Source organism: Thunnus albacares, chromosome 9, assembly GCF_914725855.1.
Source record: "Thunnus albacares chromosome 9, fThuAlb1.1, whole genome shotgun sequence".
NCBI classification, from domain to species: Eukaryota; Metazoa; Chordata; class Actinopteri; order Scombriformes; family Scombridae; genus Thunnus; species Thunnus albacares.
The window spans coordinates 5,514,999-5,540,308 of NC_058114.1; the positions used below are offsets into that span (position 1 = coordinate 5,514,999).

The window sequence follows — 25,310 nt, forward strand, 5'->3', positions numbered from 1 at the left end:
ACTTTCTGTTCCTCTCAGCCCTGCAAGTCTGCCAGCAAACCGACATTCAGCTCTCCGCACTGCCTGTGACATTTAACCAATAAGTAGGGCTGCAACTATTTTCATTATCTGTTAATCAGATGATAATTGTCTCAATTAATTGATTAGTTGTTTGGTCCATGAAATGGTGAACAATTAGTTTCCCAAAGCCCAAGGTGATGTCCTCAAATGTCTTGTTTTGTCCATAACCCAAATATATTTGGTTCACTATCATACAAGACTAAATAAACCAGAAAATATTCACATTTGAGGAGCTGGAATCAGAGAAAAATTATTCAAAACGAGTAATTGGTCATCCAAATAGTTGTTGATTAATTTCCTGTCGATTGACTGCAGCTCTACATGATTTACACAACAGCTTTGTCCATTTTTGAGAAACACTTTCAGCTCAGTGATTGTGATCCCGAGCAAGTCAGTCAACAAGTCTACACTTCAGTTGATTCAAATCGAACGCAGTCAGCCAGAGTCAACCAACCAGCTTCCCTGCCTGCCAGTCAAGAGTTCACTCACAGATCTACGGCATGTAGGGTCACACGGGGCGGCCATTTTGTCTGGCTGATCTGAAATGGGCAGTGGCCGGAAGGTAATCCCTCATTGGGACTAATTATCTTGAGTCTCTGGTGAGATGGCAAATTAGACCGGCTCCGAGGAGCACCGAGGATCAAGACCGCGACCACTGACAGCATTCCAGCAGCTCATTTCAACGACAGCTCTGCAGCACCGTGAAGCGTTTCAGAGGATTTAAAAGTACAGAAATCGTCCCTGAGGAGGTGTGAAGTACAGAAGTAATAAAAAATTTTAACCTTCAAAACACACTCAAGAAAGTAATGTTACCTAATTGTTCAGAGAGACTACAGCGTTGGCTGTGCTGCTTATCTCTCTCAGTATCTAAACTATGTTTGGTCTCTCAGCTCTTCATCGACTTCCTCCATCGCTTCCTTTCTTTCTTCCTTCAAGGTCCATCAGTTGTTGTGTCGTGTTCCTTAATTTAGAGCAACCGGGCTTGAAGCGCTGCAAAAAATAACAAGCTTTACACCTTGTTACTCTAAATAAAAACTCAAGTCCAAATCTTTTGACTTCTAGAAATGCTCATTTTTGTGACCCTGACTGGAAAACATATTTCTTTGACACATAATGTTTTGTTCTTTTCTAAGTCTGTGATGGGGTTTCTGAAGACGGGGTTGGTGGTTTGATTCACAGCTCCTCCTGTCCACATGTCCAAGTGTCTTTGAGTGAGACACTGAACCTCAAATACCTTTCCTGATGTGTTTAAGTGTGAGGAGAATTTGCTTTGTTTGGACAAAAGCATGTTTTGGTGTTTGGTGGTTTGTCCATCTCTGAAATAAGCAGATTCTCCACGAAGTGCATTAATTCTACCCAAAACATGAACCCTTTCCTGTTTGGATACTCCATGACCTTTCTTCAAGCGCTATCTTCAGGTCAAACTTTTCAATTTTCACACAAGAGGTTCCATAAGGGGATAAACCCTCTCAGTTTTAATGACTACGTGACCTTTTCTCCTGTGCCAGAGTAAAGAAAAACATCACAATTTCAGACCCAGCAAAACTGTCTGTGTACTGTCCATTAGAGCCAAAACCATCAGTCAGTCAGCAGAAAGTTAATCAACAACAATATCGATAATCCATTCATAGTTTGTCTTTTTTCAAGCAAAATCCCCCTTCATATTACCTTTTATACAGCTTCTCAACTGTGATTTGCTGCATTTCTTTGTCTTATTTGATAGACAGATGAATATATTTGGGTTTTGTAATGTTGGACGGACAAAACAAACAACAGTAAGACATCACCTTGGGCTTTAAGAAATTGTTTTTGACATAACATTTCATTGACTACATTATAAATTGATTAATTAAGAAAATAATTGTCAGATTATGAAAATGAAAATTCGTTCCATCTAACACTTTCATATTTTGATGATGTAATGGACATTAAAGCCTCTTGGAGCTTTAAATTTTTTGCTTGTTGCAATAAAAACTTATTTTTCAGTGTGTGCAGCTTTCAGCCTGAACACAACTATTCCCCTCTGCTCAGCGTGTCATTTTTTGCAGTGCAGTGAAGCAACTCACAGCACCAACTGACCAGACCGGGCTAAAGTCAGGAAAGAGGTATTGTTCTCCCATTTCCCCCCTCCATGAAATCTCCTTCCTGGAACCAACATATTCTTCCAGTACACACACACACACACACACACACACACACAGTAAGCTACTGGCCAACTATATTAAAGCTATCCCAGAATTTCACAGAGAAGGGAGGGTGATTGGAAATGTTGATATTACACACATCCTGAGCTTTATACAAACAAGTCTACCTGTACCCACAACAGACCCCCCCCTCCCCCCCACCCACCTCAACAATCACACACACACACATTCCCACGGGATCTTGTTATGTGTACAGTATGTCCTGCCATGTGCTGGTATATACTCAACGTCCCCGTGCGAGCGCAAAATTTTCAAACGTCTTGTTTTATTCATGCCGCAGAAACCGAACATAGGTCTATTGATCTCTGTTGATTTATGGTAATATTCTGACATGTTGTTATTCTGGCTTTCTTACTTTCAGCGTGTTTTTGTTCTCTCATCTGTTAATATGGGACTTGTCTCGGGGTAAATACGACACAACGCGCGACACAAAACTAAACACAAACAATGCGTGTTGTAGTTTAGTTCACCGCCGAATGAGAGAGACACTAATGTTGGGTTCTTAAGAGAGTAAAGTAACAATCACTTACCGCAGTAAACATGAACCTTGTTAACCTCTCCGTGGTTTCGTTCTCCATTAGCGTGGGCACAAAATGCTTTTAAGCTTTAAAAAAGGTGCAAAGGGTTGAAAGTGTGGCCTTCATCTACCAGAGGAGGGCTGATTAAATTATGTTGTTTTTTTCTTTTCTGGTGATGCTCTGCTTCACATTCCAGTGTATAAACACTACCTGAGAGACGTCGTGCACATCCAGCTTCGATTAATCATTCAAGTCATTGATTGAGCAGAAATACTGAAACATTCTCAAAAGCCGAGGATTTGCTACTTTGCTTTTGTTTAATATTACTTTTAATTGAATTTCCTTTTGAGTTTTGGATATTAGGAGAGAAAAAAACCCACCACATTTCAAGATAACAGCATGAGCTCTAGGATTTTTTTTTTCTATTTTCTGGCATTTTATGAACTAAACTAATGAATTAATCAATTTTTTTATAGTTTAGTCCAGTTCCTGCCCTGTTTATGAATGTCATGATGTTTCAGAGAAGGTGTTACAAACAATAATGCAAAGAAATACAATTTACACTATGTGAGGACGCTGTATACTCAAAGCTGGAACATAAAATCAAGGTAATTATCTATTTAAACCAATCAAAATAGACGTTTTTTTTAAGCGAAAACAAACTGAAAGTCTGACATATGGCAATATGATGGTAACTGCTTCAGTATCATTCCTCTCCAAGACTCCGTTTGTTCTCCCACGAGTATGAATATCTTCAAAGACCGGCCTTCTAGTCGAATCCTCAGAAGCAGCAGAAAATGTTCTTTGGTTTGTCCTCATTTGTTCAATTGTTCCTGTTTTATAAGTTTTTTTTTCCTCCTTTCTCCCTCTTCTCACATTTTCTCCTTCTTTGATTTTCTCTTCCTCAGCGGCGGGCGTGAAACCATGATCTGCCCTCTAAACGGCTCTAATTTTGCACAGCCGAGCTAATGAGATAAAAAAAAAAAAAAAACACAACCCCACATCACTGAAACAAGCGGCCTTGATCACTGAAAGCGAATCAGACACAGCAACACAGCAGCAATACATCTGTTAAATGATTGATCGCGCGTGTTCCTTGTGTACTCCGATATCTGCTCTCTGATGCTGCCTTATCAACACAGCAGCTGGCCTCTGATGACTCCAAATCCACAGCTCCAACTTGATTCATTAGACTCAGTTTTGGAAACTTTACTGAGGTTAACCGAGTGCAGTCGGGGTCTGAAGCTGGCCCCCGAAGTTATTCTGTTTTTTTTTACGACAGAGAGAAGAGAAAAACCCTGATGAAATTTCATCATATTGCTTTGCAAAGGCTATTTGTGTGACAAGTCTGAGTTGGGACAGCAGACCCAGAGAATTATTTCCATACAGACTGAGTTCGTCTTTCGAAAATACCTGTGGGATGTAAAGGGGGTGGGGCGGGGGGGGCTGCTGGATTTGTGTTTACACCTTTTCTCAACTTACTGCAGGTTGAAGAGTCTTAAAGTCAATCATAAAAGTTTCTGTTTGCTTTCACTTCTTTTCTCTTCTCAGCGTCAGCTCCAGTAGCTCATACGTCTCCAACGTTTTAATTTGAAGTACTTTGGAGACAATTTCCTGCATTGATTGTATTTTGTTTGTTTTGTGCTTAACGATACCCGGTGAGTTATTACTAATGTTTTTGTTTGCAGTGATTTAGGAACACCGGGAGAGCTGGATAGAGATGAAAAGCAGTATTTCCAAATGAAATATTTAAAAATCTGCTGCAAATGAGGCACTGTGAGGAGGTTTGTTATTATCGATCTGGATGACTCGTGAATATCAACGCGAAGCCGGAGAGGAGCTTGTTAAGAGAAAGTGAATCTGACCTCCTGAACTCGTGTAAGAATGAGCGCTCTGCAGTGAGCAGAAAAGGATATTCAAGTATGAAAGTGGAGACAGAAAAACAAATAAAAATCAGGGAAAGGACAAGAGGAAGGTGATGACCCATTACAATCCTGAATAATCGCTTACAGAATTAATTACAGAATTGGACTGTATCACTTTTATGGCTCTTATTTTGAAAAGGTCAATGCTTCCCAATAACTGATTTTTTGTTGTTGTTGTTGTTGTTTTGGGGTTTTTTTTGCTGGAGGTTCCAATTAAATCATTGCAATAAAAGGATTCATGAGCTCTGTGTTTCCTCTCCAAGGATCCTGACCTATAACTTTATTATCATACCAAAACATCATTTCTTTGAGCTCATAAACAGAACTTTGCTTTCGTTTGGAGCGTTAAGGTGAGATGATGAAAGCTGGCAGCTGGCCGGGAAAGACTGCACCGGCAGAAATGTCAAAGAGCCAAATTGACTCATTTAGAGCGAAACAATATTCAGCAAACTGTGCTGCCATCAAAAGTCACACTGATGAAACTGATCGTCTCTTCTGTGAGGGGTGCAGGGGGATCGGTGGCCTACAGCTGTTCATAAGGGCAACTGTACCAGGAAAATATTGAAGAAACCCTAAGTTAAGTGAAGGTCGCACACACCGTATAGGTATATTGTAGGTACGACTGCAACAATTATTTTCATTATCGGTTGTTTTCTTGATTAATCAATTAGTTATTTGGACTATAAAATGTCATAAAGTGGTGAAACATGTGGGTCACTGTTTCCCAAAGCCCAAGGTCTTATTTTGTCCCGACCAACAGTCCACAACCCAAAAATATTCAGTTTCCTGTCACAGAGAACTAAAGATATTTCCTCGCCACTCCTTATCAGCAGAAACAGGAAACATTTTCACATAAATTATAATAATAATTAAGCCACTAATGAAGCTAATTCATGCTAATTCATGCTCAGCTAGTGTTAGTAAAGTATTCCTTTGTCAACATACACATGTTCATGCATGACGCAGGGTAGTAACATCAATTCTCCATCTAAAAAACGATTAAGGAGTGATTAATGTTTACGGAAAACCCGTTTCCCTCATGAATACACAAGATATGCAGCGAATGCACCAGCACATAATCTTATCATCCTCTCTTTTAGTTACACATGTGGTGCATGTGGGAAGTTTCTGTCGCAGCGTTGAATGTATTCAGCAGCCCACCAGAGAAGTTTCGTCACCACACTTTTTGCGTTAATTAGTTTTGTTTTCAAAGATGTGAAAAAAGTGTGAGGAACTCATTCAGCAGCCCGACTCGAGCAGTTTTAATCAGATCATCTTCTCATCATTTTCTTTGACAGAAATCACAATGTTAACATAATACAACGTAGCATAGTGGAAGTACAGCAAACATTTCATTAATGTAACGCTACCAGTATGCAGTGACAGGTAGGATTCATGCATTATAACTGAGGCTCCAGTCACTGACATCACTCTGTCCCTCTCTGCGGCTCATTTCTATACAACAGAGAATGAAGATGCTGCTGAATACATGTATTCCATTTGGACCTGTGCCCTGAGAGATGTCAATGTTTTTGTAATATATACACATAATAGCGTAGGGCTATTATGAGTCCCCGGCTGCTGCTCGGCACATACCCTATGTTCTTTCTGTGTCGCACAACCTATTAATGATGAAGCTACTTATGAGTAATTAACCAAGAAACCAGATTAAACAGCAGAGAAAAAAACATGACCTCAAAAAATGATGAAATAATTTCGCAGCATAAGAACCAAATGTATTTTTGGGTGGAAAGAGGAAAAACCCAGCAGCCAGGCTGGATGAACAGAAAGCAGACTGACCCGAGCCAAGGTGAGGAGAAAGTTTTAATTGGACTTTCAGGATCTTCCAAACTCTTCACCAACACAGGAAGACATGGAGAGAGAGGGGGAATGTTTGACAGAGGAGAGCGGAGGAATCTGCAGGTGTCTCTGGTGTGCAGACATTTTTCAGTGAACAAATGTGGGCAACCGGGCTCGACACAAATACCGAGAATCAGCTGAATAAACTCAGCGATGTTAGTTCATCACGTTCTAATTGCGACATACAGCCGAGAGAGAAAAAACAGGCAGAGTCAGGGTGTCTGCCCGTTAGAATTCAACTCGAGACCAATTTTGTAACTGACAAAATGTTTGGAGACCGTTGAGAACTTCTTTGCATGTTATAATCCTCCATCCTGCATCTTCCCTGTTCGTCCTCTCCTAAGCATCACTCCTTTAAACCAAGCTGCACAAATTTATGACATCATTCTTTGGATACATGTAACCGTTATGGACTTAGTATCCATTAGTAGCCACTTAGTATCATAAAACAAGAAAGCAAGAAAGTAAGATTTGCATGTTCAACTCAAATGTATATGAGACTTCTGTAGACTCTTTCAGGAGCTGAGGAGAGAGAAAAAAGCAAGATGTAAGAGGCGGGACATCGAATAAACGTTCCTCGCCTCTTAACTTTGAGCCCGTACCGTTGGGAGTGATGGATGACGATGACAGTGATGGATAGCCTCCGTGCTACTTTAACCCCCCCAGACTGAACTAGAATCAATTAAGCGACGCGAGACAATCAGCGAGATATACATCATCTTTTCCCGCCTCCCACCTCTGACACGGTGTACATTAGAAAATAATGACAGGCATGTCAGCCGGGATGAAAAACCACAGTTAAGAGCAAACAGCCAGACTCACCGTTACAGAGATAAACCAGTGGGACAATATTTGAGGCCGATACCAAGACGGACAATTAACCGTTCAATCACTGTGGGACACCGTTACCATGGAGATAAGGCTGCGAGAAATGATTATATTTATTATCGGTTAATCTGACTTTTTTCTTTTCTTTTTTTTGACTAATTGATTGATTAATAGTTTAGCTGAGAAGATATCAGAGGATATTACAAAAAAGACAGACTCAAGCAAACTAAAGGGAGGTTTACAAATTGCTTGTTTTAAAAGATTAAAGACATTTAACTTCCAATGATATAAAATGGAGAAAAGTCATAAATCCTCAAATTTGTGCAAATGTTTCACATTTTGGCATTTGATTAACGGCTTATAAATGACCCATAAATGGAAATCAATTATCAAAACTGTTGTCGACTAATAATTCGAATCGTTTGAGTACTAAATAGACAGGATACAGTTGTTTAAATGCGTTATTTATTACAGAACTGATTAATTGCACACATATGGGAGGATATGCATAGATAGTTTTGTCACAGTGTTATGTGGTTTTAATGGTATTTTAGAGGCTTCTCCCTGATGAAAAACAGATTTTAACTGCACAATCGCCTCTCAGTGCTGGTATATACATTTAAAAATTCAATTTGACTACAATTTTTTAATAATAAATAACTGTTTTGCACTATCACGCATTGGATGACATCATTTAATCATCTCAACATGTTAAATTAAAAAAAAAAGTGGCTTTTTTTCTGCTTGTGTTGTTCCTGATCTACTGTTCTGACAATTAAACAGCTGTTAGAGGGAGGAAGCACGAGGGAGACAAAGAAAGTCCAAAGAAAGAAAAAAAAACAAGCAATAGAGTTTTAGAGAGAGCAGAGAGGAAGTAAGACAGAAAGAATAATAATGGAATGAAGAATGTTTGGGGGTCCGGGGGGGTTTCTGGGGGGAGTTCATCCACATGGTGGCTGTGTGTAAAGCAGCGCTGACAGCAGCAGCCTGCAGCTTTAATGAAAGTGTCTGTGGAGGGGAAAAGGTTTCATTAAAACCATATTGGAGGGCAACATCATTTCATCCCACCTTCACACACAAACACACACACACACACAAACACACACACACAAACACACACACACACACACAAACACACACACACACAAACACACACAGTCGCACACAAACTCTGGAGAGCTAACAATCTCTCTATCATCCCGTTTCCTTGACTCTCTTTCATTTGCACTGCATCTAAAAAGGAGAATCATTTGAAGCAACGCTGGGGCAGATGTGCTCTCATACTCCTCTCGGCTAGTCCAATTTTTTTTTTGTGCATTAAAAAAAAACAAAAAAACGACAGCCTGTGTGGCGATGGTTACAGCCGGAGGAAACTTTCACAGCGACGGAACGAGAAAAGAATACAGGACTGCGGCGTAGCGTTTAATATCATTATTATGCCGCGGATATACGACCGATGACAGTTTCAAACGCTATTAACTTTGCTGTCAAACACCATTTATTTCCTAAACCTCCCGTGGCAAAGAGACGTCTGGCTCATAACCATCTGTTACATTTTAAAAAGGATTAATGGAAGTGGGGGGGGGGGGGGGGGGGGGGTCATTCTTTGGCAGACCTGGATTTGACTTGAGGTTAGTCAGAGCGCTGAGATTTAGCGAAGGACGGAGGGGGAGATCCGAAACGCGACCGAGGTTTGGTGTTTGGATAGGCTGCGGGGAGCGTTAAGATACAGCAGAGGGAAGCAGATAAGGACGGGAGGGCCCCGGCTTCTGGACTGAGACGCAGCCGCAGACAGGAGATAGGAGGAGGGATGGTTGCGGTGGCGAGATAAGGCCCGAGGCCCGGAGCTGACAGATGAGGGCAGCTCCAAGGTCAGCCTGGGAGCTGCGGATCACTGCATAACATTATCACTGAGTGTGTGCTTTCATTTAGACACGTCTGTGAGGATGAACAGGTATATGAACAGGTTTATGAATCTGCATAGTTTTATATGTGAAAACTATGCTTTTTTTGTATGTTTCTGAGACATTTTTCAACCACAGTTTTATACTAACAAAGCAACAATCAGGCCTCGACTTAAAAGAAACAAATTTAAAAAACTCACTCACTGATCTACAGTATATTAGTGAGAGCAGCTCCAAAACAACAAACATAACTGGAAACCAGTTCTAAACAGAACAAAAAGCCTGACAATGAGATGACTCCAGTCCAAACACATCATCCAGTATAATCCAAGTGTTCTGAGGCCAAGCTCAGTGGGTAGAGAAGTCTAATATTTATCTAATTACAGTATGTCCTCCTTTCTCTACTCAGCTCAGCCTTCAGCAAGTTAACGGAGGAGACTGTTGCCTTCATGTGCTCTCTGCAAGCTTCAACTTTTGGAAATAGATAATGCGGTACAGTACATACTCATTTATTGACCTCAAAATGCAGTTATTTGGCTATTTTGAGTTGTTTGTAGTAGTTTTAAGGTCCTTTTTTTTAGGTATTTTTAAGTTGTCGGCCTGCTAACTTGCTAACTTGTGTGGACATTAACATCATAGGTGTTTTCATTTACATGTGAATGAGTGGTAGTAAGAGAATGATCACTTTAAGGTGGGACTTCATACTTTTAAAATCTGAGATATACTGATGAAGACTGATTTTCTCTTAACAACAGCACAAAAAAGCAGCAACCAGATCAATTAACTTTGCTTAACTCAAGCAAAAATGCAAAAAATAATCGGTCCAGCTGCTTAAATATGAGGTTTTCCTTCCATAATTGCTGAATGAATCTATAACAAAATAATTATTTCATCAGTACTGCTTACTATCCACTAGAAAATATCCATAATTAATGACTATAATTTAATTAAATTATTAAACGTCTACTAGCTAACTGATTAGTGCACCTGAAGTCGACATGGGAATAAACACAGGCCCTGTGTGTACAGAGGGGAACAGCCACTCCTGCTAAGAGCTGAGCTATGAAAACCATGCTAAGTATGCAGGCAGTATGCGAGGAAGGCGAGCTCTCCCAACAATGATCGAAACCGCGTTGGGGGTGGAGGGAGGAGAGGAGCGGAGGAGCTGGCGGAGGAGCATAATGAGGAGAAAGAGAAGGGGCAGGATGAAGATATGAAGGAGGGTGCGGAGAATAAAAGAAGAGAGAGAGAAACAAGGGGCGATGCCGGATGAATGAGAAGGGGAGGAGTAAAGGGGGGATGGTGAAGAAGAGAAAGAGAAGGAGGAGGAGGAGGAGGAGGGCAGAGAGGGATTAGAGTGAGAAGAGGAGGTATGAAAGGTAGTGGAGGAGGAGAAGGGAAGCAAAAAAAGATGTGAATCAGAGGAAGTGAGTCAGAGATGGAGGAAAAAGGGAAGATAAATCTCTTACAGGAGGTAAAAAACAACAGATAAGAGGACGGTGGGGAGAAGAGGAAGCAGCCGGCGGGAAAACTTTGTAGCAGTGCATCTCTGGACGTCTGAGATGTCTTGTTTCTTCACCTGTTCCTGAAGGCGTTCTTAAATAGTGCACTCTCAACTGTAAAGCGGATGCTGTGCAGATAATAAACAGGCCAATGAAAGCAGAGGGGAGCCGGCCTGGGAGGGACGTAGGGGGGGGGCACTGAGAGCTGGAAGGCCGGTTTGTTAGAGCAGTTATGTGTGTGGTCTGTCTGTGAGAAGTTTGTAATCCTGTAGAACGGTTGCCGGAGGTGCCGAAACCTCCTCGTAATCTCCGTCTGACTGCTTGTTCACCCGAAATCTTAAAACTGAGCCACGACTCAAACGTGACATTAAAGACAGACGAAGAAGAGCGAGTGAGGAGTAGAAGACTGACGCCTCCAAACAGACACACACACACACAAGACAAACACACACTCATCCAGACATTCACAGCAGGAGTTACGACATTTAAACACCAGACGCCAAATGCCTGCACCTCCGCACCGCAGCGGGGACGCCTCAGACTCCTCACGCCTGCCCAACACACACACACACAGGTATCGATTCACACCGATTCTTCAGACCACCACGGTTACTGACAACACAAAGATTATTTTCATTATCGATAACAATGGGTTTTGGACTGTTGGTTGGAGAAAAACAAGCATTTCGAACATGTCAACTTGTGCAAAGATATTCACTTTACCATGACATGTAGAGAAAAGTAGCAACTTGCAACATTTGGCAAGCTGGAGCCAGCAAAATTTGGGATTTTTGATTGATGAATGACCAAAACTTTCCATTATTAAAGATGTCTTCAGGTCATTTTCTGTAAGGCGTCTCATGGATTAATCAAGCAACCTTGCACGACACTTGCTGCTGATACTACTGGGCCTGCAGCGTACTTTCACTCTAGATAATATACAGGAAACGGCTCAGAGTGAAAAAAATGTCTGACAGCGGACAGGAACATCATCACTTTATTTCAGTTTTCTGGTTCCCTCGTTAATCAAATGCTTTCCACTGATCAGTGGAGAAAGCGGTAACATTTGGCTGTCAGGCTGAATAGTTCACTTCAACAACTGAACCATTCAACAACAAAGCTTGCAGTGAGTTACACACAAATGCAAAGCACTTGTTACACAATGAAAATGACACCCTGTGTAAAGAGCAGCCTCTGGTAGAAAAAGAGCTCTCACTTTTTGAAGGATGAAGCTGCTGAAATATTGTGCTAAAATCTTTAAATGTGAAGTATTCAATATTTCCTTCAGATTTCTTCTGGGTGACAACAGTCTGCAACAGTATTACGATCCCTATGGGACTCTACAACGCCCCAATAAGAAGTCATACATATGGCATGTTTGGCAGCTGTTTAAGGCAGGCTCAGGCAAGTCTTGGGAAGATGTCATCACATGTTATTTACTGGCTGCGGTCAGGAATGAACCCGCATCACGGCGTTATCTTCATCGTCGTAAAGTGCACCAACTGTTTTAAAAATATTTCTCCTGAGCAGCTTGCAACCCTGTCTCCTAGAAATTACTACTCTGCCACAGCAATGCAATGCACAGCAAATACGTTTTGCTAGAAACGTAATGCTGGCTGAATTATGTTTTCCCTCAACATAATAAGAAAATGTTCATTAACATATTTTGGCAAGTTGCAAAAATGTTGATATTGGAAGGTCCTGGCTCCAAACGGAAAAGATGGCGCCGACTGTAAGCAGCAACTCTGGGCTTCAAACCGGCTCCAACGTAAACCAACAGGTGACGTCACATCTCGCTACGTCCATCTTTATATACAGTTTATGGTTTAGGCGTTGGCAGTACTTCAGTCATGGTTAGGGAAAGATCATAGTCTTGGTTTAATACAGAAAAAAGTCTGCAGTGACTTGAACATGTTTATTCAAATTCAACCAAAACCACAATCTTACACCAACTTTAACCAAAGTCCTTTAGTTGCCTTAAACTAAACACTTACAGGACTCAGAATACAAACCTAGGTCTGTGGTGTCAGTCATGTGTCTTGTTCGCCCACAATCCACCCCGACCTCCTCTCTCCTCCCTTCAGTGCGATATATTAATGTGTCACAAAACTTTGCCTGTGAACATATCAACATCCAGGCAGCGATGACGTTTGCCAACGCAACATGATTGGGAAAGCAGTTTAGTCGTATATGAACCTCATTTCTAGGAGACAGGGTTGGTGTGAAAATGCACGGATTGAAACTTTTTTTTATCAAGTGAAACTTTTCACCACAGCCAAATCATCTTTTGACAGCTGATGGACAACACAGATCTCCCTCTACAACTGACCTTTCCTCTACTTCTGAAAGTTCTTTACTTTGCCGGGGCACAGCATCTTCTTTTTCACAGCGCCGTTCCATATTGATGCTGCAGGGCATCCATGTCAAAGTTGCAACCCGCTCAGCACTCCAACATCCAACCCCCTCCGACTCACTGCCGTCTCTCCAGCTGGCTCGGGGCACAAACCAGACAGCGTTTCCCAACCTATCGCTGACTTTAACAGGAGGGGGGTAGAGAGTCAAGTAGTGCGTGGGGCGATGTGTGTGGTAGGGTTTCTAAATGAAACGCTGGGAGGGAATCCTGCAGCATCTGTGTGCTGTTACATTACATTATCTTGTCAGAAAAGAAGAAGATGAGGAAGGAAGTAAAGTTTTGGGTCTTGAAACGCAACATTTTTGGACTATTTGAGAAATACAAGCAAAAAATTAAGAGATGGAGGGATCAAAGGAGGTGCAGATGTAATTGGAGTGCAGTTAATACTGCTGACAACTCAGTTTGAGGCCGTTTGCCTAGTTTGTCATTGCCAGCTTGGATGCTGAGGAGGGTGGTGTGTGTGTGTGTGTGCTCGTTCCTCTCAAACAGGCACATATCTTCATCGTGCACAAACACTAAAAGTCACTGAATCAGGATTAATTCCCCAATTAAACCAGCTGCAAATAAACTGGATATCTTTCACACAGTAATACAAGATTTTCTCTTCTAAACGCTGTTGTAAATGGTGAAACCTCCTAGAAATGTTTGAGATTTACTGTCATTTATCTGTGGCATATCCTCACAAGCTTGAAATAAATGAAAAGAAAATAGAAACTACATCCTTTCTTAATTTATAAAGTGTTTTTTTTCGCTACAACAACAACATCAGCATCACAATCTTTCCTTCTTCAACCGGGAGCAAATGGGAGGACCTGGTTCTGGGATATTTATCTTCGGGTTATTTAATGTTCCCGGGATTAAAATGTTAATAAAAATTCTGTGGGATGAGATATATTTCTGTAGCATGGCAGACGTTAATTATAAGGAGGGAGGAATCAAATTAAGTCGGTGTCTCCATTAGTTACAGCAGGAGCTGACAAAAGCCCCCATTTCTGAGAAAAGAACCCGTGAATCAGCCAAAGTTTCACTCGGCTTCTGATGAAGGGCAGGACAATGTGACGGTTTTAACAGATTGTTAGAGGGAAAAGGACAGGACGGGGGGGGGGGGGGAGGGGGAGGGGTGGACGGGGGGAGAAAGGGGGGGGCGGTGGCATCGAACGATACCAAGAAGAAAAATGAGAAGGTGAGCGAAAGGGTGAGAAAAGATTAGATTGGAGAGAAGAGAGAAAGAGGCAAAGAAGAGGATTTGCATAGAAGTCAAAAAGGTAAAGCTGGTAGAGATAGGTGGAGGGAGGGGTCCGGAGGGAAATTTATTAGTGGTTTATCTACAGTCCTGAAAACAGCAGTCAATACTGGGAATACTTGTTGTTCTAATGTTTGAGAAAGACCGAAGCCTCAAGGTGAACCTCTCAAATTTATCAGTCGCTCTACTTTCCAGTCCTCACCTATCATGCAATGAACTCTGGGTACACTTGAGGGCACGGGCATGGAGAAGGAGCTCAGAGTAGAACAGATGCTCCTTCATGTTAAAAAGGAGCCCGTTGAGATGATTAGAGCATCTGAATGGGATGACTTTCAGACACTCTGGGAGTATTTGCTAGAAGGATAATATATGCTGGACAACGTGACTGGTAAGAAGGACATCTGGGCTACTGAGTCTAACCTATTGCACATTGTCCTGTTGCTGCAACCAATGATTATCTTCACTGTCGATTCATCTGAAGATTGTTTTCTTGATCAGTCCATTAATCGTTTGTTCTATATAATGTCATAAAATAGTGAAAAAGTATTGTTACAATTTCCCTGAATCACAGGTTGTTTGACCAATGGTCCAAAACCCAAAAGATATTCAGTTCACTATCACATATGATAAAGAAAAACATTAAATCGTCACATTTGAGAAGTTGATATCAGCAAATTTTTGGGCATTTTTGCTTAAAAAAACTACTAAAATGATTGCAGATTTCCACAACTCACTTCTCAGTGATTTGCAGCACGAATATGAGAAACACAATATATATTATAAAGACCAAGACAAAGGATTATTTGATCATTTTGGTAAAAGACCTAAATGATCAAATAATCTGGTTGCAGTAGTTAAAAAGTCCTAAAAACAGCTCATAACAATAATGTGACTGTTTCTATTCTCCCCTTATAGCAATCTGATTTTCTAATGGATGCAAGATTTATTTAGTACTTGACAAACACCGAATACTCGATAAAAAAAAATGCATCATAAACATCAGGAGGAAGTGGATTCTGACTTCACTAATGTCACGGTGAAGTTACTTCTCGCTGCCGTTCAGATCCGCTGGCATGTTAGGTTGCCTCTGCAGCATCGAGTTAAATAAATCATTATTCTGTTTATAATTGAGTTACTTAATGTTCTTAATTAAGCCTTGCATATTTGTGCCTTTAGCTACAAGCCACTTGCATTATGCATCCTGTAATAGGCAGCGGTTGTATATATATAGCTTATTAATAGACATGAACTCTCACGGTTTGATATTTCCCAGTTTGACTCACCCTATTTCCATCTGTGTCATCAACAGTAACCTATTTACTATCTAGTGAACAATAAAGCAAGTTAAGCATTAGCCACTTTTTTTTTTTAAATACACTTGGCTTATATAGGATTTACAGCTTGCCTCCTAAGCTCTTCACCGTCAGCCAGCCAGTACAGGAGAAAGTGAAACGTGACATTGAGCAAGTGCCTGCTGAATAACACATTAACATTATCTATCATGCTAAATCGATCCACCAATCCAATCACCTTCAGTGCAGAAAATCAAGAGTTGAGGAGTAGCAGCAGTAAAGGAAGGGAGGGTAATGAAGCGTGCATGGGTCATTATTTGCCCACTTTTTGACCTTTCAACTGTGACCTTAAGTTGGGAAAAGGCCTCTGAACAATATCTGCGAGCACAGAGAAGAAGAAGAAGAAAGCGCCTGAAGACCACAAAAAGATTCTTTAAAATGCTCTTCAAAAGATATTCATAAATAAGTGTAGTCATATCATAATCATAGCCTTTGGCAAGTCTTTACCTGCTTAAAAAGCAGTGAGGAGGACAAACAAAATACTCTTCCCCAAGACAAACGCCTCTATCGCCATTTCTCAAATTCAAGCTTCAAGATGGTTTTATTTGACTGAAAAACATTTCCATATTATGCCCAGGTGCCAGACCAGCAGGCCCCTTCATGAGCCGATGTGCCTGAGACTGCAGTATTTTAAATAGGGCCCCGGTGATCATCCACGTCTGAAAAATGTGGTCATAACCTTTGTAGACTACCAGGTGCTCCTGCTCTCTAAGTTCTCCTTTGAACTGCATTGCAAGATTGATATTCCTGTTTGGAATTTGTCTACAAGTGAAATTTCTGAAAGATGGAGCAACGTCTCCTGCCATCAAAAGGACAGAACTACAAATAAAAACCCTGTTTACTAGAGAAATAGTTTAATATGGGCCTGCTGTTCACCATGTTGTTAAAAGTTAAGAACCAAAGAACTAGACTACAAACTTAATTTTGTGACCAAACTGAACTCTAATAGCCCTTTTTTTATATATCTCTTAAAAATTCTTGCATTTTTTAACAGACAGGATTAATTTCCATTTTATTTTCTTTCAAACTCTTTAAGTGGCTCCCTCAAAAACATACTGCATGACAAGGTGACCCTCCCTTCACATTTTTCCACTGTCTGTGCATCAACAGCGTTTGCTTACGGTTTCTGTCACAGTACACACAGATCGCACGTCAAGCTCTCTCACAGATTTTCTCGCTTGTGGAGGCTTCGGCTAAGTCTCTTATGAACTTCTATTTTTTATTAGCTTGTTTGATATAATAAAAAAATGTGTATTAGGCCATGTCAGGTTTCCTATAGAATATTATAGTTGAGGCTTGAAATAAACCTCACTCCTCCGCTAACATCAAAACCATTAATTACATTTCAATATAACAGTATATCAAGTTTCAGGGAGTAACAGGAAGCTAGTATCAGGGGTCTGTCAAGCATTCAGTGTGTTAGAGAGCAAACAACATGTTCTGTTGACAAACCTTATGCATCTTTCATCAGTATAATATCTAGTTGATGAGAATATTCACCTGAATGATGCTGATCAATGTCAGTTCGAAATAAAAGCGACACCCTCTTATTAAAAGCAACTTTTATCAGCCTATGACAAATGACACACAGTACCACCTCTGGCTGGGGTCAATGAACACGATTTAATACAGAGAATGAATAACCTCTCTGCTACTGTCTGTAGGGCACCTTCATTCAAAATATACCATGCACTTAAAAATAAATTAGAGGGAGCTACATTAGTTGAGGGTAAAAAAACAAATGTCAAGCGAGCAATAGAAACATCCTAATCAGCAAACAGTCTAGCGTGTTATAAACTCCTCTTAACTCACGGTTTATAATGTGATAAGGTAAACCAGGAGGAGTATACGAGGCTAATGACAGGTACAGATACAACCTGACTCATGGGTGCCTTTTGTTCTGACCTGACTTGACGGTGTCGGGTGTGACGTGGAGTCCTCGGAGGGCGATTCAGTCTCATCTGTTACTCAAGATTGCGTTCAACAGATATAGACCTGTTCCTCCGCTGTTGCTGTGGTGAGCGAGGACTTAACAGAGGCATGAATAGAGAATGGCAGCCAAGTTTGCCAAGCTCTTAATATACTAGTATTGACTGAGTTCCCGTTTGGTTTTCTGGCCATATGAGCTGTGGCTACGGGTATATTTCACAGTAAACTCCACATCTGCAAAGACACTTTATCTGCTGTAAAAAGAAACGTTTAAGAGTGAATTATACCGCTAAACTTTCCGTATGTCATCTAATTTTGTAAATATCCCACCGATATTACACCACTAATATTGATTTCCGTTATTTAAAACATACCCATAACACAGATTTCTCTCTATTTTCAATGTCGAGCTGTGGTGAATAATTATAGAGAGGCTGGCGAGTATGACAGAGCTGTGTGCTGATGAAGTGCATTTATAAACATGAGGTTAAGAAAAAGAAGCACCGCATTCAGAATCAGCTCAGAGAAGTAATAAATAACAGTGCCTGGGAGTCTTTTCTTTCTTAATGCCAGATATTTCTGCAGAGAAGCACATTTATTAATCCGGGTGGATTAATTGGACAGAGGCCGAGCTTCTATATCTTGTTAACGTCAATCAAACTGAGACGTGTTAACTGTGACTGCCACTAATTATAAAAGGAAATATGCGAGAAAAATGGTCAGAATAAACAACACAACAGATTCATTTTTCACTTTATGTAACAATCACCATCATCACCACTTCTTTTTATGTGTTAATGCTCATAACCCACAAGTTACTCATAAATGATGATTCCATTTGAAATTTTCAGACGAATAACACAAGAAAATGATTCGATACACGCTGAGAGTTACAGAGAATTACAGCCACTGCTACAGTATGAGTGTAAATACTGTATGTGTTTGTTTTCCTGAGTACACAGTAGATCATAATATGCAAAGTCTAAGTCACAGGCACTAACAACCATATAATTACTTCACTGAGTCATCTAGCTAAGCTGCCACAGGTAATGGTAGTGCCTCACCACAATGACTGAAGCTTGTTCATGTTAATGTGATACTATATTGATCCCTGCAGGCTTTGGAAAGATGGATGAATTAGTCACTGTTCACTGACAGTGCAGGAGGGAGGGGGGGGGGGGGGGGGGGGGGTGGCCTGAGCTCAGCAGAGACTCAGCAGCCAGACATTTCTTCGTTCTCTGTTAAGGAGCAGCTGAGATTGTCACTAAAATGAGAATAGCAAGTCCATTTTCTTTTTTTACTTTCTTTTTTAAAGTCAGGGCTAAACCCCTTCACTTTAATGAGCAGATGGCAAGAGCGAGACACGGGAACTTGGCTTTGGGTCTTGAGGAGTTGTAGCATTTATTCACTGACAAGTAACTTAAACTGTACACACACTGCACTGCTACATTCATGGAAGACTAATACTCGCTATTTTGGCCTGAATTTGAGACGTTTGGGATTGTTGTCTGTCCATCTTTTGCGTAGATTACATTAATAAATTACTCTTGTTGGCTTTTTACTCTCAAAGCTTTTATTGCACTTAAAGTAACGTGTGCACATAGGCCTAATGTAGGTAAATAACATAAATGAACATATTTTGTTTCTTTCAGGAGGGTCAGGAGGTCCTGTTGGAGGGGCAGACCCCTCCAAGACTGACATTCAATCATTTGAAATTTAACAAACTTCTTGCAAAAAGAAAGTTTGTGTGAGAACCTGTATAAGACGATGTCTACACAGGATGCGTTCAGGCACAGTATGGAGTGTAGGTCACCTGCACTTCGGCAGTGGAGAGACAGGTGAAGTGAAGATAATGTTACTTGAGTTGACAACAACTACACTTGTAACGTTACTGTTAAGTGCAAAAGCTTTGCAAGTAAAAAGCCAACAAGAGTGATTTATTACTGTAATCCACCCAAAAGATGGACAGATGACCCCAAACACCTAAAATTCAAACATAACCTGAATCTGGCAACAGTGGTGAGGATGCTAGAAGCTAGCATGACTTTGTTTGTAAAAAAAATTGTTCTGAGTGGATCACTGAGAAAATAAAATAAAATATATGAAGACTTGTAAAATATGACTCCTCTGACTGTTTGTTTGACCAGGTCCAAATGTTCTGTAATATTGTAATTAAATGTGTTGGCACCATGCCCTCCTCCTGAAGCCCGTCCCGCCGCCCCAAAGCAATCAACCTGGGAGGAAACACTGATGCTCAACCGTCTTTCACAAGTGTGAAAAGTCCACGTGTTCCTCAGCTATATGTGTTGTATAGCTGAGATTAAGTCCTGCTGGGGGGTAGAGAAGAATACATCACCAGAGCCATAATTATAAACTAGATGTCAGGGTCACACGGCAATAACGGGAGCACCACAAGACACGATGCTGGTCAGAGCTGTACAGATCATGGCTCTCAACCTGCCACTTCAATTACTCCTGTTCCTGTTATTACTCTCTGGTGATGCATCATTAAACAGCTGATATACTGCCTGATCAGACCGCCTCCTGTCTGTTCCTGCACTTTGTATCAAACTACACCGTACAACACAACACTATGACAATCATGGGACACTTATGCTGATGCACAGACTAATGAACTTCCACTGTGGTTTTTTTTTTTTTTTTTACCACCAGTTAATTGGTGTTAAGCAGATGCTTGTTAGCTACCCAGTGGACACAAAAATGTCCTGATCCAAGCTGTTCAGCCTGTAAGGTAGACGGACGGATGAAGCATATCCGTTTCTCGCTTTTTACAACTCCGGCGACGCACCGCCGCCGTTATGCTCCTTCAGTCTCATCAGAGACATCTAATCTTCTCATCCCATGCCGCTCAATCTTCCTACAGTCAGTTAACCCAGCAAAGACAGATTAATGAGAAATTTATCCCTCTAATTTACCGTAAAGGTCTCTTCTCCTTTTAACCAGATAAGCCTGCTACCGGACTTTGCCAGATGACAATCACAGTAAATTAAATTTATATGCACAGAGGTCAATTTCAATGTTGACTCCAGTTGACAGGGAGAAAAGTGGCTTCATGGTGGTTGGTTTTCCTTCTCTAAAGCTCCTTCAAGCCACACTAGATGGTCTACATAATTTATCTTCAAATCTTTCATCGGGAAAAACACGGAGAACAGAGCTAGAGCTGAAATGAGTTGCCCATCAATCTACTTTGTCAACCCAAAACTAATCAAATATTCAGGAAATCAAATCACTTTTTAAGTCATCTATCAAAAACAAATCCCACACATCTCTAGTTTTCTCTACAATTCTTCTAAAGATGTGATAGACTAAACAATTAATTGATTATTAGCATAATCAAAAAAGTAAAAGACAGACTAATCAAAAAGAACATGAACAAAAGGAAAAGTTCCCACACATAAGTTTTTTGAGCAATAGTTTTGCTGTTTCACCAAGTAAAACTTAAATTGATTTTCCACCTGTGATAAACTGTTTCCCTATTCTCTTCTGGGAGCAGTAATTAGTCATTCAATCATGCACAACACAAGGTGTGTGTTGTACTGTATGTACTGCATGAGTGTGAGTGTGTGTGTGTGTGTGTGTGTGTGTTCATACATTGCAACAAATCTCCACCAGCTCCTGCAGCGCTACACGTATTGCTCCGCTGCAGGTGGCTATTTCCTGCTTCGCCGTGTCATTAGTTCGTTATCAGTTACCGGCTTACAGGTGACTCATGCACACAATGAACAATGACACCATACATCAACTGGTTGCCTGGCGACCGGCATAGCTCCGTCTGACTCTGCAGAAAGAGAGGCTGATAAAAATCTCGGAGAAGACCGAGCACTATGGGGAGCCTCGTTTTACAAAACTTTCTTTCAGAGACTCCGAGAGCCATCAAAAGTTCGCTACATGAAAGCACAAAATAAGAGCTAGACGAGTCTGCCCTTGCTTCATTGTCCCTGAAGTACTATGAAAATGGTAAGCACAGACTGTGCTTGAGGCAGCCAATAGCAGTGTCAGGATTGAGTCTTTTTAAAGCAAAGAAGATTTTTAAAAGCCAAAAGACAAGAATGCTAGACTAAGTGACTGAACATCTATGTAAATTCGGAATTAAATGGTTTTCATCCACCATTTGTATCCGCAGGACATGTGCGCCAGAGTGCATAAAGGGTTTCCAGAATGCTGCAAATCTCTTTTCCATATGGCAACTTAAAACAACTCATCGTATATTTTGGGAAAACAATCATGTTTTCCTGTGTGTAATGATGGAGTCACTGTCTTTCATTGTTTTGATGCACACCTACGAATGTTCCTGTTCATTCAATGGATAGAAGGCTCTAATCTGTGCCTTTGCCATGCTTCGTCAGCAAACACTTCCCCAGCACTTTCTATGGCTGCTTCATAGTATAAAAGCCTCCAGCAGTCCAGGAGAGTAAAATAATGAATCCTCTAACCAAAAGCTCTTTTTGAATTTGCTGTAGAAATCAAGGACATAGTGTTAGACACCCACCTCCAGTGGAAACAGGGGTTAAGGAGCGTCTAGGAAAAAGTAGTTGAACTCATAATACCCAAGAGAGAGCTTATTTTATTGTGTCCAACCCATATTAAAACTAGTGTAATCAAGATATTCAGCCATTTTTGGATTGTTCTGGTGTTTAAATGTGTGCAGAAGTCTCTACCAACACAACCTGGGTATGCAAGTGCGGACAGAAGTTGTCCTCGCACAAAAAAAAAAGGCCTTTTAAATATTAAATGTCAACATTTAGTTTAGGTTGCTTTGCGTAAACGCTACACAAGTAAAACAAATGCCGTCAGTGCTTCTCTAGTACTCCCATGCTTTCCAGTGTGACCTCCCTTCCAACTTAGATACCTGTGGTTTCCCTCCATTGTGTTGTCAAGCCAGTGTCAAACCATTTTCACACTAGAGGAGCCAAACCAAAGCCTGTTTTTCTGCCAACAACAACAGCTGCCATGGCAGCACACTGGGAGGTCCACTTTATAGTGGTGGGTCACTTCTCTGAAAAGGGCAACCAGAACATTTTGCACCTTTTTGCTTGGCTGTGCGTACATGCATGTATCTTGAGTGTGGGTGTCCTGCTGAACGAGATGAGGATTACGGACATTTCTCTGCCAGCCACTGGCGAATGTGTGGGGGAAAAAAAATGAACTGACAGCTCCTTATAGCCCTCATTTTAGTCTGTTGTTGATCCTTAAGATTACATTTTGCACTCAAAGTCCTTTAAATTCATTAGGTGATAAAAAAGAACATAAAGGTGTGCTGGTGTTGCCTGAGCAACTGTGTGTGTGCGTGTGGTTTTGAAGGTGTCATCAATAAATCGCAGCATACCTACCAGTTCATCAACATAATCCTCAAATACCTCTACACCTCTGGCACAACCTATATTAGGTTGCTGAGCCAACTGCTGCCAAGCTGGCAGACACACTCTACTTTCTGGAGCTGAAAAAGCTGTAAATCTCAGGTTTACACAGCAGAAAGCGGGAAGGGGGGGGGGGGGGGGGGGTGCGGTGGTGGTGGTGGTGGTGGGGGGATATCACACTCCAGTGCATTGCTTCAAAGGAAACTTCAGAACAGTGGTGAAGCACATGGGACAGCAAATCACCCGCCAGGCAAGCCGGGGGTCGAGAGTCTGCACATTTTAAACTGCAAGGTGCTTTCATAACCAATATTCATATATCTCAAATGATATCACTGTAGGTCTGAGCGTCAAATCAACAGTTTCACACTATTCTATGGTTCATTTTGTTGATTTGCCATGCCATTTGCTGTGGCTCGAGCAGAAATTTTTTTTTTTTTCACTCAGTAATGCACCCATTATCCAAATCATCAGTTGCGTGCATTTAGCATACACTTATATATTTATATTTCCCTTTTATAGCAGTAGCAGTTGTTCTATCAGGGTTAGTGGGCAAAAGGCTACTTTTACACTTACGCAATCTCCTCAACTGTGCATCATAAACAGAAACCGCAACCGGCTCGATAACGTATCAATCCACAGGATCAATTCGGCTCATATTTCCTGCGTCTTCCCGCAAGCACCGCGGTGGACAGAGATCAACCGTAAAAAGCTGTTTTCTTCATATCGGTTGTTGTTTATTCAATCATACCTATGCCGAATATAACACTGGACTATAATTAACCCTATGACACTTCATATTGTATTCTACCACATCTGTTTAACAGCGAAGTCAGTGTAAACTGTGAGAAAGTGTCAGATTTTGAACGGAGTTTTGTGAGTCTTCCACTTACACGTATTCTCCTCATCGCAGCCACGATCTCCACTCGGCTGCTCGGCCGCGCCACATCCAGACTGCCGATGTACTGTTGTCAACAAGGTAAAATATGACAGGTAGAAGACATTAATGAAACAATATTTAAGCTCAAGTTTTTTCTCCATTCTTACTTTCCAAAGTGTCCAGTAGAGGCAAATTATTAACTCTGCTCAACTTCAACCACTCAACTAGCTTCAACTTACTTTACTAGCTAGCCACATCTCTCAGTTAAACTTTGTAAATAGACGCTTAACATGTTTGTCAGTTAGTGTGGAAACATTTACAGAGTAGCGCAGTAAGTTATTAAGATACAAGTTGACTAAACGTGAACGACCCAAATATTATGGCCGCACAACTGACGAAGACAACTGCAAAAAAAAACACTAACGTTAGGAAACATAGTTTGAATTAGACATTAACGACTAACGTTAGCTTCCTACACTTTTTCCTCTGAATTTACCTTTGCCTCGAAGTTGATCCCATGCTGGAATGCTTCTTCGTTATGCAACGGGATCCTCAAATCATGCCCATCATCAACGAGGTTGTACTTGGTTTTTGCAGGCATTTTTTATTTTCTCCCCCCCCTCAAGTGTTTATTACTCCACACGAGCCGAGAAAACCAAAAGAATATCAACGGAAGATAAACCGTGTCGGTTTATAGCGAGTAATCCGAGCAAAAAAAAAAAAAACAACAATTCCAAATCCGGTCAGTGCATGTTCTCCATCGCAGCCAAACGTCCCAGCATTTGCAACCGGCCTCAACAGCGGCCAAGTGGCGGCAAACTTCCTCACCAGCGCTCCGGTGAACTGCTGCCCTGTTAATATTTACCGTAACAGCTTTAAAAAAAAAACACATTCAAGCCAGCGCAAACAGCGGCATGCAGGGACAGATGTGTTTCCTGTGGCGAGTGTGGAAGTTGGTTGGGTCCTGCCTCCTGTGCTGGACTCCTCCGCCCCCCCCCCTCTCTCCACCAAACCACCCACCCACCCACCGTCCGCACCCCCCCCCCCCCCCCCCCCCCCTCCCTCCTCTCCACCCACCTCCCCAACCCCCGCATGGAGGGAGGGTGTGATTGGAGGAGTCCGGGGATCCCACCTGTTTCCATTGGAACAGAGGCGCACCGTGGTTCTCTGGAGGAGGGACTCAAAGTCTGGTACCTGCCCCCTCCTACCCTCTCCTTCCACACGCAACACACACACACACACACACACACACACACAAGCACAACCTGAATGTCACTCATGTAAACAAAGGAGTGGCTACTGTATAATCACATGGCT

At 41.4% G+C, this 25,310-nt stretch overlaps 1 protein-coding gene across 1 annotated transcript in view; it reads right to left on the reverse strand.

Annotated features, from left to right (window-relative positions):
- LOC122988757 (carboxyl-terminal PDZ ligand of neuronal nitric oxide synthase protein-like) overlaps positions 1-24,972 on the reverse strand; it is a 190,284-nt gene extending 165,312 nt beyond the window's left edge. The window contains exons 1-2 of the mRNA XM_044361348.1: positions 24,490-24,972; positions 24,007-24,078 (exon numbers count right to left, since the gene is read on the reverse strand). Coding sequence (XP_044217283.1) covers positions 24,007-24,078; positions 24,490-24,594 — 177 coding nt within the window. The 5' untranslated portion in view covers positions 24,595-24,972. The remainder of the gene's footprint in view (positions 1-24,006; positions 24,079-24,489) is intronic.
- Between the last annotated feature and the right edge of the window lie 338 nt (positions 24,973-25,310).